Here is a 13,874-nt window from a genome sequence, read left to right on the forward strand (position 1 = left end):
GTGTAACACACAGTGCATCTAAACATGCACCATGTCTCTCCACCTGTGGCGGGGAGCGCCCGACGAGTTGCAGCTCGCCAAACAATGATCTTAACATGAAGAGATGGAAGCCCCTCACACTCCCCATGAACCCCCTCACCTGGCCCCCTGCATACCTTTCTCACACACACACACACAGACAAAGATCACCATCTCAGCCTTCAGACAAGAGACAGGGAGCTGTTATAGAACCATAGCAGAACACTGTAAGAATCTGTAGACTTGTATTGTCTTTGTGTTGACTGAAGCAGCTCTGGATCCTGGCTGAAGCTCTCCATCATTTCATCTAAATACGAGTTTACGTCACTGATTCTTGCATCGCAGCAGTGATCCAGCTGTTTCTGCTCCTAATACCGTCTGTCTCATTGCTCTTTCCAGCTGCACAGGCAGTGTAGTCAGAAGCAACCAAGACCTGCATGTTGAAACCAGCATGAGCGAGACCAGATTAACCTGCAGTTTCTGTGCAGACCACAAGGTGTCAGCTAAAGCAAAACTGAGACTACATTTAAGCAGCTGAACTCCTAACCTGTGGTAATATTTCTCATTTAAAAATTCAATAACTCCATGAGCATTGAAGAGTTTTATTTGATCCCACAGTCAAATATTATCTTTACATATTTTCTCCTGCCTTTTGTGGCGCCTCTCTCTCTCTTTCTCCCCACCTTTCTATCTTTCCATCTATCTCTCTCTCTCGCTCATCCTTTTGTCCGTCTTCGAAGCAGCCCGGCTCACCTCTCTCTGGGTCTCTTTGTCCTCTTTCAGACAACAGCAGACTTCAAAGTAGAGTGAGATCCATGAAGGCAAAGGAGGTGAAAGAGACACTGGTGAGAGAGAGAGAGATGGAAGTAAAGCAGACTGGATGGAGAGAGTGAATGGGTGAAAGAGAGGGAGGAGGCTGTGGTTTAAATAAAAGCTTCTACCTGTTGGTGGCATTGTGCTGCTGTAACTGCAGAAAGACTTTATTATTATTATATAATGCAACTTACAGACTTTTTAATGTCAATAACAGTATTTAAGGAAGTTTTTTTTACATGCAGGCTAAGATATTGCTATTATTTTATGATTTACATACACTCATTTTATATCATTCTATATTAAAAAACATTGGGCTGTTGGTTATTAATTGAAAAATGATTGACAGCTTGATCAGTAATGGATCGGCTCCTTACTTGTGACTACGTGATTGTATGGACAACATCAAGGTCTTTCTCAAACTATATTAAAATGCTATTTAAAAGAATAATTTGTAATTTATTCACTTCTTGTTCTTAAAGGTCCAGTGTGTCAGATTTAGGCAGCACAATTTATAGATATAGCACAAATAGAATAAAATATTTATGACTATGTTTTCAGTAGTGTTTAATCGCCTGATAAATAACAGTCATTGTGTTTTTGTAACCTGAAAATGAGACTTTTATATTTACAGACACAGCAGGTCCTCTTCCATGTTGAACACTTTTCCATGTTTTTATCGTAGCCAAACAAAAAGCACAACCTCCCATTGTACCGACTGTCCCACAAGCATCAATAACATCAGGCTCTGATCCTGTTTTCTTTTAGGGCAGTAAAAGCAGAACTCATATGAGGAACAAGAGAGGGAAAGAGGGCCCACCAGGAGTGTGTGCAGTTTGAAGCATCTTGTTGAAGGAGACAAAGAGAAGGGCATGTAGGTACCTGCCTCACACACACACACTGACACACACACTTTAGTCCGCTGTCAACCCCAAACATCCCCTCCCCGACCCACAGCACTTCAAACATATCCGCCCACAGCATTGTGTGTGACATTTGTATGTGTGTGTGTGTGTGTGTCTCAAAGTCCTATCTGATGCAGAACAAGAGGCGTAGCATCTGAGGAATGCGGGGAATAGAAAAACAGTATTTACTCAATAATATTATCATGTGAATGTACTGAAGTTATGGCTGCAAAGACAGCGAAACGTGAATCTTAGTGATAAAAGCATTAAGCAAAGTTTAGACTGACGGCAGACACCAACAGATGGATTTAGATAAAGGTGTCTGAAGGGTGAGGACACAAAGTCAGGACCAATTTAAAATCACAGTTTACGCGTTGAAATTTAAATTTGTATTCACACGACGAAAACTACATATTGATTGTTTTTCTTGCACCAACAGTAGCCCTCAACTTTTTCTGTAATGCAGTGCAGACTTCATCCAGTAAGACCCTGTGCTGGACGATCAAATATGTGTGCACATTTGAAGCTAGGTAACATGAACGCTATAAAATAACCTTCACTGTGAGTCGTAAAGTTGTTGTTGCACCTGATGTTTTTACAGAAATGTACTACAAGCGTTAGAGCACAAACAATTAAGACCATCGGCGAGAAGATTGGCTATTTCCATCGAGTTATACTTAATGCCTGCCACCAGGGTTGACTCAACCAGCTACCCGTTGAAATGAACGGAAGAAGCATCAGAAACAGTACCGCTTTTGTCGACAGGGGGCACCAGAAACAACAGACATAGTGTGACATACTTGGATGTGTATGTACATGCACTACATGTGGATATATGGGTATATATAGAGTATGATTATAGAAGATATATACAGTAGTAAGGTAGATATTGAATATAATTCCTCGTAGCTGCTTTAAATTGTACCTGGTGATATGCTATTTAAAGGAATAGTTTAACATTTATTCACTTTTTGGCATAATTATGTTTCGATTAGCCGATAATCACCTGAAATTAAGAAGCATTTTATGTTTGTTACCTTAGAATGAGACTTTCATACCCACAGAGTTTTGTACTGCCATGTTTCTATGGTCAACAGACAAACTAAAAACTGACTCTAGATCAGGCCTTTTGTGTTTTTGGCTCGACTTATGGCCTCTGTAGTTTCTCCTAAATGTTTGGAACTGGCAATGTTGATAGTACTTTTTATGTGTGGTTTAAACTCAGTGAATGTTGGGCTCTTTTTATGAAATATTTACGTGTTATCGACCACCTGATGTTGTCACGTGATAACTTGTGGACATTCACCTGAATGCCATATTAAAAACACGACCTTCTTGCAATGGATCATGGGATTCTGAGTACTGCAAAGGATACAGTGGTTGTGTTCACATGGCTCACATGGGGGGTGGGGGCACCAGCGGGTAAGTGGGTTCAATTAATGGAGCAGTTAGCAGTTGCCACGACAACAAGTGCCCTATCCCTCACTTCTCCTTTGGTCTCCTTGGTAACCAGGAAGTAGATTAGCTACAGACTTCAGGAAGAAAGACAGAGAGAACGAGAGGATTAGTGAGGTGAAACGACGAGCTCTCTCTCTGCCTCTCTCCTCATTTTTCTCTTTCCCAGGTTTTCTCTGCTGCTGGACTCCATTCCTCTTTGCTCTCTGCATCCGTCTGCTTCCTCTTGCATTTGTTGATCACTCAGTCTTATATATATTATTCAGAGCCTCCCACTCCTCTTTTCATCTTGAATTTTGGTCAGCAAGTCACCTTCATCAATCTCAATTCATACACATCAATGTGCTTACAAATTCATTTTAACCAGCTAAAAGCAGAACTCTGATTAATAAAACAAGTCCTGTTTATCCATCCAACCACGCTTCTTAGCGAATGGTGGCACTAGACAACTTTTAAACTTAATACAAAAGTTTTACCCTGTTATTAAATAGTCTAGTTATTAATACTTAAATACTGATGACCTTATATTATCTACATAAACAAACAAGACCTTCAGTGAGAAGACTTTCTATATTGTTATCCTCAATGCCACCACTACCTGCCACTGGTCAGATTCCCCTCAAAATCAGACGAGCAAAACACTACTGCACTTGTCCACAGGGGTCGTCACAATCAACAAAATTAAAGTCTCGTAGCTGCTTCAACTAGAAGACAAGCTTTTAGTTTCCGCTGTGCTATTTCAACAGATTATTTGTATGTTAAGAGGTGAATTCAATCATAGATTCATGATTAATTGATAAACTGTTCAGATTTTTATCCTGTAATGTCATTGTAAACTGAATATCTTTGAGTTTTTGACTGAAAAAATTACATTTGAAGACATTATCTTGGACAAATTAAGTAATCCGTGGATTTATTTATTATAAAAGTGGGCATAAGTTGCAAGCAGCAACAAGTAGTAGCGATTAAGTAGAGCACATTAACTACTGAAGAGTCTCCGGTGTGACCTGTGAGCCTACAAACAGCCTGTGGAATGTTCTAGTGTGTCAGTGAATGAAGCTCTGCAGCATTAACACACTGCCTCGAGACTCCTTTAAGCTATAGGAGGTCACTGACCCCTATCCTTGTGTGTGTGTGTGTGTGTGTGTGTGTGTGTGTGTGTGTGTGGCAGACAGCAGTCCATAGGTCACAGTTCAGCATGTGTTGGACAGACGATGGAGGAAGTAGATGTGTAAGGTTTTCTGCACTCTGGACAGTGTAGACAACACACGGACACAGTGATGTTTTCACCTGCCGGCCTGAAGGTTCCTTAACTTTCTAACTTCTTTCCTTTTTTTGCCGCTTCCCTTCAGCTTCACCAGTAAAGGATTTGTTTCGGATATAAACATCCTTTAAACCAAGAGGCCTGTAAATATCACTTTGACTCACCTGAGCAGCTGTTATCTGTGTGTGTGGTGGAGAAACGCTTTCATCTTCTAAAGTGGTTCCTGTAGCTTGATTAGATGGTGGTGCTCCAAAGTCCATGAGAACACACACACACACACACACAGCTGCTCAGGTGTTTCTCAGAGGTGTATATGCTTCAGCCCAAATATTAGCATTTGTTTTTAGAGCATTTTAATATAATACACGGACTGTGTATTCACTCTTATGAGCTCTTATAACCATGCTTCTATGCATCCTGTAAAAAAAATCCTTCATCCTGAAAATGTGCCTGAACTTGTTGCATTCTGCGGGGAGTAACAATGTGTTTGTTTCAGTTCAGATGTGCGAGGTAAAAGGTTGAAAATACGTCATGGCTGACCTCTGCACATCAAAGCTGCCACCGATGAAAAATACTAAGAGCCTACAACCATGCCAATGGCTCTGTGAGACTACTTAGGCAGTCAAGTCATTAGGATTTATAACCTGAGAACCGTGATTGTCTTTCATGGTTCTGATAGTTATCGAGATAATTCAGTGTGGAGTGCTAACGGTGGTTGACCAACCAACTGACATTGCCATCCATCCAACGAGACCTGTAGTAATTTTCTGGGGCTCTGAAGTTACAAATAATTTCCACTTTATCATATTATTTCATATGTAACTGTGGCTGTGGCTCAGGAGGTCGAGCAGGTCAGTCACTGATCACAGCGTTGTCCATGCATTGGTGCTTTTGGACACTGAACCTCAAATTTCTCAGCACTTTGTGTGGTAGCTACATAAATGCAACCATTCACTATTATAAGTCCTTGATCACTCTTCATCATTGTTCTCTAAGTTTCTTGCGATGAATACTTGCCTTGTCCCAGCCTGACTATGAAATAAACTGCTACATTTCCCAGAATTCCTTGACTCAGCAACCCCTGAGTAAAAGTGTCTGTTAGTAACATTTTGTTTGTGAGAGTGGAAATGTATCGTTACTGACCTTGGCATATCCAAGGCTGAGAAACATGCTTGTGACAAAGTTTTTGTTCGGCCGCTCGCAAGCACCAAACCGTCACCATGCCTCAGAAGACCCAGTGACCAGGAGCCTCGTCACCTTTTGATCCATCCTTTCTCTACTGAAACAGAGAAAGAAATCGAGAGAGAGAGAACTGATTCAGAACAAAGACAAAAGCTTTCGTGGATTCAGACTGAAGACTGTTTATCTGTTCGTCAGCGGAAGGACGGAGGGTTTTCTTCAGTGACATGAACCATTTAAAGTTTAAGAGAGTGTGTATCGAGATGGAATACTGAGTGGACACACTGTCTCACTCTCTTACACACTTATATTGAGCCACTAATCGAGAGCAGCAGCAGCAGAAGGAGGTGGACAAAAGTCTCTAAGGGGCAGTCAGACAGCTCCTAGTGAGAAAGACGAGATTACAGAGCGATAAAGAGAAAGGAGGAATGACAGGCTGCCCACTGTCTCCTGGAGTTTAAGCAGACAGACAGGCACTCGTACACACAGAATCTCTGCAACAAACTTTTACAGTGTAGCTGTGATGATAACTGTCTCGTACTGCACCGGCAAGAACTTTGACGCATGCTGGTTTTCCAACCAACAGAAGTACACAGGCTGAATCTGAAGTCTGGATGAAAGTCTTAAAACACAGCCAACTGCAGGAAACACAACCATCTATAGGAAATGCAACCAACTACAGGAAATGCAACCATCTATAGGAAATGCAACCAACTACAGGAAATGCAACCAACTACAGGAAATGCAACCATCTATAGGAAATGCAACCAACTACAGGAAATGCAACCATCTATAGGAAATGCAACCATCTATAGGAAATGCAACCAACTACAGGAAATGCAACCATCTATAGGAAATGCAACCAACTACAGGAAATGCAACCATCTATAGGAAACGCAACCATCTATAGGAAATGCAACCAACTACAGGAAATGCAACCATCTATAGGAAATGCAACCATCTATAGGAAATGCAACCAACTACAGGAAATGCAACCATCTATAGGAAATGCAACCAACTACAGGAAATGCAACCATCTATAGGAAACGCAACCAACTACAGGAAATGCAACCAACTACAGGAAATGCAACCACTTACAGGAAACACAACCATCTATAGGAAATGCAACCACTTACAGGAAACACAACCATCTATAGGAAACGCAACCAACTACAGGAAATGCAACCAACTACAGGAAATGCAACCAACTACAGGAAATGCAACCAACTACAGGAAACACAACCATCTATAGGAAACACAACCATCTATAGGAAATGCAACTAAATATAGGAAAAACAACCACTTACAGGAAACACCACCGACTACAGGAAATGCAACGAAATACAGGAAATGCAACCAACTGCAGGAATGTGCACAGTGCACAAATCACAACACGACACAAAATTTAAAATCATCTGAACTCAGGCTCCATTCACTAGATTTTTTGGGGGAACCTTCAACCACAGCTTTCATTAACAAATGGCGTTTGCTCAGTTGTCATAGTGTCAACACAGTTGTCTTCATGTGACCGAAGTATTGACATAACAGCAGGGGGTAGAATATGTATATCCACTGGTCTGATGCGATGGAAATGAATGCTTTGGTCATGCAACAAATGATTTCTGATAAAGACTTTGACATGTCTTAAAAAAAATATAAATCAAAGTTTCTAGGTCCACATACTTCCTGTGTGCTTACAGGGTTTGAAGGTGTGTGTGGCCTTCTGAGTGTGTGTTTGCATGTTTGTGGAGAGCACCTGTCTGTGTTTTTAATAGTCTGAGTGGCAGCCTGGATGTCCGTCCTCTGTGTGTCTGTGTGCTTTGAGTTCCCATTTGTCGTTTGCCCACGCAGAAATGTCAAATCAACGAGAGTCAAGTAAAAATATGAGTTATTTTACACTCGTGAGATGAAGTGATGGAGAGGAAATGGAACAATGGGAGAAAGAAAGAAAGGAAAAGAGGAAGGGGAAGGAAAAAGGGGGCAGGAATGAGAGAAATGAAAGTTTAAAGTAAGGAAGGAAGGGAGTGAGTGAGGGAAGAAGGAGAAGAATGGGTGCAGTAAACTCCCCAAAACCATAAAAATGAATCAAACTACATCAAATGAAGCAGAGGAGCCAAACTCTTTATCTGGCATGGCTTTATTTGAGCCAATCAATGATTCAAACACCGAGCTTTGATACAAGCTGTACCCTCCTCCAACCACTGGGGACGGGCCAACACAGAGAGGGAGGGAGGGAGACTGCGGACTGAGCTGGAATAGGTGCCTGGTGGAGCGACGCGGAGAGAGGGAGAGGACAGAAACCTCGACGCTGCGCTCTCCTGGATAACCAACTCCCCTTCCTCTCTTTCTTCTGTAGTTTGCAGCACATCTCCCTCACTTCTCCCTCCAAATGCTTCTCTCCTCCAGAAGCTAACTGTCTTCACGCTGATTAATTCCTTAAACTTTTTATTCTCGGACCGGATCGAGGGCAACAGGTGGAGATGATGGCGAGCGGATCAGCGCCGCTCGGTGCCGCTGCGCTCTGCCCGGCTCGGTGCGTCCAGACGCGGGTCGCGCTGCTGCTGTGGTCGCTTCTGCTGACCTGCTGCCACTTCGTGTCGGCGCAGGAGCTGCCGACCAACGGGGTGAACGGATACAGCCTCCACCCGCCTTACTTTAACCTGGCAGAGGGCACAAAGATCACCGCTACGGCGACCTGCGGGGAGGAAGAGACCGGCAGGACCGTGCACGACCTGTACTGCAAGCTGGTCGGAGGCCCGGTGTCCGGGGACCCGAGCCAGACCATCCAGGTGAGCCGGACAGAAAGTTTTATGGAGCTTTAAATACAGTTGAATCCACCATAATACTCAATAATATATTATTTATATTGGATATATTTGGAGTTATAGCTCATGAATGGTGCTCAGCAGTGACTTTAATATGGTTAATGACATGTTTTATCTTGTGTAGCACTCCTAGTGTTTATGTGATTTAACAATATGATGCATATAACTGCAGTAACTGTGAGTTTTACCGTGTTTAGTGTTTGTAAGTGTTGTAAGCTTACAGTATGTCTACATGTTACATTAAAGGTTGCATCTCTTTGACATGTTTTTGGACTTACAATGACCCTACAGTGGTGTTATCCTATTTTTGCATTTGCAGAGTGTCAGTACCCTTTTTAAAATGTTGCACTTTTTGCTGGTGTTCTCACAGCAGCTTGTGTTCTCTATCACCAAAACTGCATGTTTGGATGCCAGCCTAAACACTCCCCGATGCATTCAGGGTAGAGAGTTTGTCAGCGGTGTGCACGCACGAATCTCCCAACCGCTCTGCCAAGTCATTATTTCATGCACTGCTTCCTTTGTAGGACTTGGCAGCACTTAACACAGGCCACTTATATAAGGACAGGCAACATTTCACTCAGAGTGGACGCAGAAATTCAGCCACTGATGAGATTTCCACGTTGTGTTGTGTTGTGTGTGTGTTTTACCGATGAGGTTTTAATGTGATGATGAGTTTGTAAAAGCCAACAAACACACACATGCTGTGTTTGACAAGTAAGCCTCCACGTATCACTAGTTAACACACAAAGGATTATTGCAGTTTCACGGGTTAACCATTAAAGAAACTCTCTGGGCGGTTTCATGCAGGCTTATTGCCTTCCCTCTCTCTCTCCCACCTGTTCCTCACATTCCTCACGGTGACTGACCCGTGTCGTCCAATCACACCGAGTTTATCCACTCTGTTACCGCGAGATTATTTCAGATGATCATTTGAATTCTGGGTTTTATGCGAAACAAGCAGGATGCATGTTAATAAGCTCCATTCAAACTGAAACTGAAAGAGCTCAGACTGTATAAAGATAAAGATTGATCACTCGAGGTAGAGAATGAACAGCGGGTAGTCTGAAGTGTTGAGAGTCACAAAAACATGCCCTGAGGGGTCTTTGGGTGCCTCACATAGAAATTAACTTCAAGATTTCAAGTTGTTTATAAAATATCTACCTTAAGAAATACCTAGAAGGAAACATTTGATATATTTAGCCTAGTAATTAACTTCAATTTAAGCTGTTAATTTGACCCTCTGCTGTGAAATTCTCTGCAGTATTTGCGCTGTGTAATTCTTTCTTCCCAAATGTGAGCCCGACCACTTCAGCTGCTCCACACTTTGAGGAGGATTAGGCCGAATATTCTCCCATCAGAGTTTTCATCAAGTCTCTCTCTCTGATCCGCGTTTGGCTGAAGTGGCGACGTTGGTGCGTAATTAGTTCAGGAAATCTCCAAAATGAACCCAAGAAATCTGGTCATTAGCTCGAGGAATGGTGCATTATGTGTCCGGGCTAAGAGGTTTAGCCCACTTTGCTCGGCTATTGTGGCTCGGCCCACTTGTTGGGTTACTGCCCCCCCCCCCCCAAACAACACACACATGCACACACACAGCCAGAAAACACACACACACACACAAACACACACGTTTCTGTGTTGAAGTTAATCCTGTTTTTATTTGACAGCATGAGAGTGTTTTTATTAATTAAAAACAGCAGGAGGAGGACTGGAATGTGTGTGTGTGTGTGTGTGTGTGTGTGTTCATGTGTTACTCAGGTTGTTGGGACATTAATCTGTTTACACTCTGTCACATTTTGGGGACTTTCCTTCCTTTCGGGGACAGATCAAGTCCCCATAATATAAATGATTAAACTCTAGGGTGAAAGTTTTACGGTTGGGATTAGGGTCTCCAGGAAATGAATGTGATTTAATTTAAGTGCTGAAGTGGTGGAAATGGTGTGTGGCTCATGCATTGGCCTCCATAGCTACATGAAGCAGCAGCAGCAGCAGCGTCAATGACATCATTTCCAACCATGCTAGATGCTCCACAACTTAGGTTTGTGACCTAAAACATTCAAAAGTTAAAAACAGGAGTGTGTTAGCATTGTCATTGTAAGTCTGCAAGACTCATTTTGCACATTGGTGTCCCAAGATGGCAACAAAATGTAAATGTTTGAATTTTAAGCACTTCATTACCCATAAATATTGTAACCTGGCACTGTTTGCCAGCACAATAGACACAAAAAACATCAGCATGAATTCACAGTGTGCTAGTAGTGATAGGACGCTTGTGTACGCAGCTTTAACTTTGATTAAATATCATAAAAAAGGGTGTTGGTTAGTTCAGTCGGTCCTTGCCCCAGCGGCTTGAATCTCTCCACATTCCTGTCACTTCTTCAGCTGTCTCTGTCAAATAAAGCTTAAAAAGGCCAAAAAAATATCTTTCAATATCACGAAAAAGACAGACAGGTGCGATGTAGAAAGAGAGAAATCGATAGAGGAAGTGAGTCAAGTCATGCATTATGTTCAGATGAGAGAAAAAGAAAAGATAGATTACATAAAGTGGCAGATGTTGACTGAATAACACTTCGGCTCTGCCCTGAGGAGATGGATTCCTCACTCAGAGAAAGAGAGAGCAAGAGTCTTTCTTATTCACCTAAAGGAGCAGAGAAAGAAAGAGATGAAAGAGTGTGTAACACAGAGAGAGAGAGAAGAAAATGTGCTTTTAAAAGACAGCAACAGGAGAAGGTGGAAGTGCTGCTGTGAAAGGAGAGTTTGACAGCCAGGCACAAACATCTCACTACACTAAACACCTGCATTGTTCCTCACAGATGTCACATACCTGGATAGGAAATCAGCTTTTTTTGTGTGTTTTGCAAAGTAGATGATGGTTGGTTCATTTCCCGGCACTCAGCTGCTGATTGGAGATGATTTCCTCTGTAATGTTGTCAAGGTGCCGCAAACTCCTCTGTGGTCTCAGATTTGACAGATAGCATGACTGTTTGCATTAAAGGAGATAATTAGTTCATTACAAACTGAGAGATAAAGACATCTTGCTCTCCAATTAGGTTAATTTACGCCTCACTGATCTCTTGTTCAGGGTAACAATGCATCAAAGATGACACGACATAATTAAAAATATATCCGTGCGTCTCAGTTAAGGATGAAAATAAACCAGACTGTTAAAGTAATGGTATTAATTTGAGATTTGCAAATAACTTCACACAGATGACAAACGTTCAGGGAATGATTTGTAAAATTTGAGGCTGCACAAGTTTCTCCAAGCAGTTGATTGACAGGTGATATCTGGGGAGTACAGAGAGGAACACAGGGGCAACAGGGCGAAGGGAGGGGGGTGAAGTGACCTCTGACCTCAGTGACCTGCAGTGATAACATCTTCTAACCCGGACCTTTGTTCAGGCCCGCGCTTGTTTAGTTTATTTTAACGCTTACATAGCCAGCAGTGATTGGGTTAAACGCTCAGACAACCAGCCTGGATTAGCAAAGAATGAAGAAAGCTTAGGCGACCAAAGACTTCAAGTGGACATGTCCACCTCTGCTTTGCCATTCATTTTACCTGGGTATGAAAATCAACAAAATCACATTAAACATTACATCATGGAGCATCACAGCTGCTTTTATTGTTATGTTAATGTACTGTTGTTGGCACAGAGGTGAATGGTAATCAATGGCTGCTTTGATGGCTGGAAAAGCACTAAAAATCTAAAGCACTATGGTATAAATTAGGATAAAGTATATGTTAGTAGTGAGGCAAAGCAAGTTTATAGAAGTTATAGCTCGTATAGCACATTTCATACACAAAGGCTTAAAGAACAATAATGTTTTTAACCTCAAACTGATCAGAGAGAACCTTTAAAAACTCCAATCTTTTGTCAGAACAGCTGTCCAGACAGCAGGAAAGTGCCGAGTAACTAAAGAATATATATGACATGACTTCACTTACACTGACTTGTGTTTTTAACATCAGATAGGGACAATAAACAGGCATTAAACCCTTTTCTTCAGCTGTCCCAATCAAAAATAAAGAAAAAATATCTTAGCTGGTGAAACGGAGGCTGTAAATGCTGCATAAAAATCTTTTTCACTATGAATTTAGCACAAAACAGCCTCAAGCTTAACTAAACACATTAAAACCCACTAACAGGAACACAATACAAGCTCGAGCCTCGGTGTTACAGTAACCTGAGTGGAGTCACCACTCTGCTGGAATATAAGAAACTTGACCCGGGTAGCTTCAGGGACAATCTTTTCTTTTCATGCAAGTTTACTGTGACTCTGAAACATTGTGCTGCTGTTAGAAAGGCTGGACTGTAACTTAAAGACTGAAGGGTCAGATCTCACATTAACCAGAGTGTGTCATTCACTGACGAGTCATTCAGTCTTTGAATAACAGCAAGAAAACGTGTCAAATGTGGAAAGTTTGAGGTGTTTCACAGTCTGTGGTTTGAGACTATGCAGTAAAGATTAAACCTTTGCTATGTCTATCTCCGCCTTCTCAGGGCCAGTACTGCGACATCTGCATGCAGGGGGACAGTGATCGCGCCCATCCCATCACCAACGCCATCGACGGCACGGAGCGATGGTGGCAGAGCCCGCCTCTGTCCCGCAACACCGAGTACAACGAGGTGAACGTCACCCTGGACCTCGGACAGGTAAGATACGGACACGTTGTGTTTACAGAGAGTCCAGATGGTTGTGGAACGTCACTGTCGGTCCATACGTCTGGAGAAAGTTTGGATCATTGTTCTGCAGTGTGTCCAGAATTGTTCTCTGGAGAGTTTTGGAGTCATTCAGCTTGATTGAATGAGTCAGGATCGGTTTGCAGATCAGCAAATCTGCCTCTGGTTGCCGGAACTTTTGAAACGTTGCCAGCCATTATCGCGGTTTGATTCCAACATCTCCATCGTAACGTCAGCCCTCACAAACGTCTGTTGTCGTCCTGCTTGTCGGGCCTTGCCCTCTCTGATAACGAATGTAAAGTAAATCTGAGCCCATTAACTGCTTTAGTAGCTAACCTCAGCCATAAATCAGCGTCCCGAAGCTCAGCGACCCGAACGTAAAATCAAACAGTTTAAGTTTCTTCGTGGAGATGTTGTTCTTGGCAGGAGGCTCGGTTTGTTTCAGCTTGTGTTCCGTCAGACTGACACACACTCATATAGATGTGTGATAGTATGTGTGTCACGTACACAGAGCACAGCACAGCTTCACTCTCAGAGTTAACCTTTTTGTGTTCTTGAACGTCGCTCTTCAACAACCCTCCATGTCTCTGAATGCGACTCTTTTGTGCCAGCCTCTCCTGCTCGAGTGCCCTCCTCATTCATCGGCGCTCAGACATGCACTGTGTGTGTGTGTGTGTGTGTGTGTGAGTGTGCACATGTGTCCTTAACAAGTGTGTTTTCTGTCATGCCGTTC

At 42.5% G+C, this 13,874-nt stretch overlaps 1 protein-coding gene across 4 annotated transcripts in view; it reads left to right on the forward strand.

Annotated features, from left to right (window-relative positions):
- Positions 1 to 421: 421 nt before the first annotated feature.
- The window catches only part of lama5 (laminin, alpha 5), an 81,505-nt gene continuing 68,052 nt past the window's right edge, over positions 422 to 13,874 (forward strand). For 2 of the 4 annotated variants that reach the window (XM_027288364.1, XM_027288365.1), the window contains exons 1-2: positions 7,279 to 8,423; positions 12,962 to 13,114. In XM_027288364.1, the coding sequence (XP_027144165.1) occupies positions 8,115 to 8,423; positions 12,962 to 13,114 (462 nt within the window). In that variant the 5' untranslated portion in view covers positions 7,279 to 8,114. Of the gene's footprint in view, positions 571 to 758; positions 864 to 1,599; positions 1,706 to 7,278; positions 8,424 to 12,961; positions 13,115 to 13,874 lie in introns of those variants that run through there. The other 2 variants (XM_027288366.1, XM_027288367.1) reach the window with 2 other exon arrangements.

The sequence above is a fragment of the Larimichthys crocea genome, chromosome XV (genome assembly GCF_000972845.2).
Source record: "Larimichthys crocea isolate SSNF chromosome XV, L_crocea_2.0, whole genome shotgun sequence".
Classification (NCBI taxonomy): Eukaryota; Metazoa; Chordata; class Actinopteri; family Sciaenidae; genus Larimichthys; species Larimichthys crocea.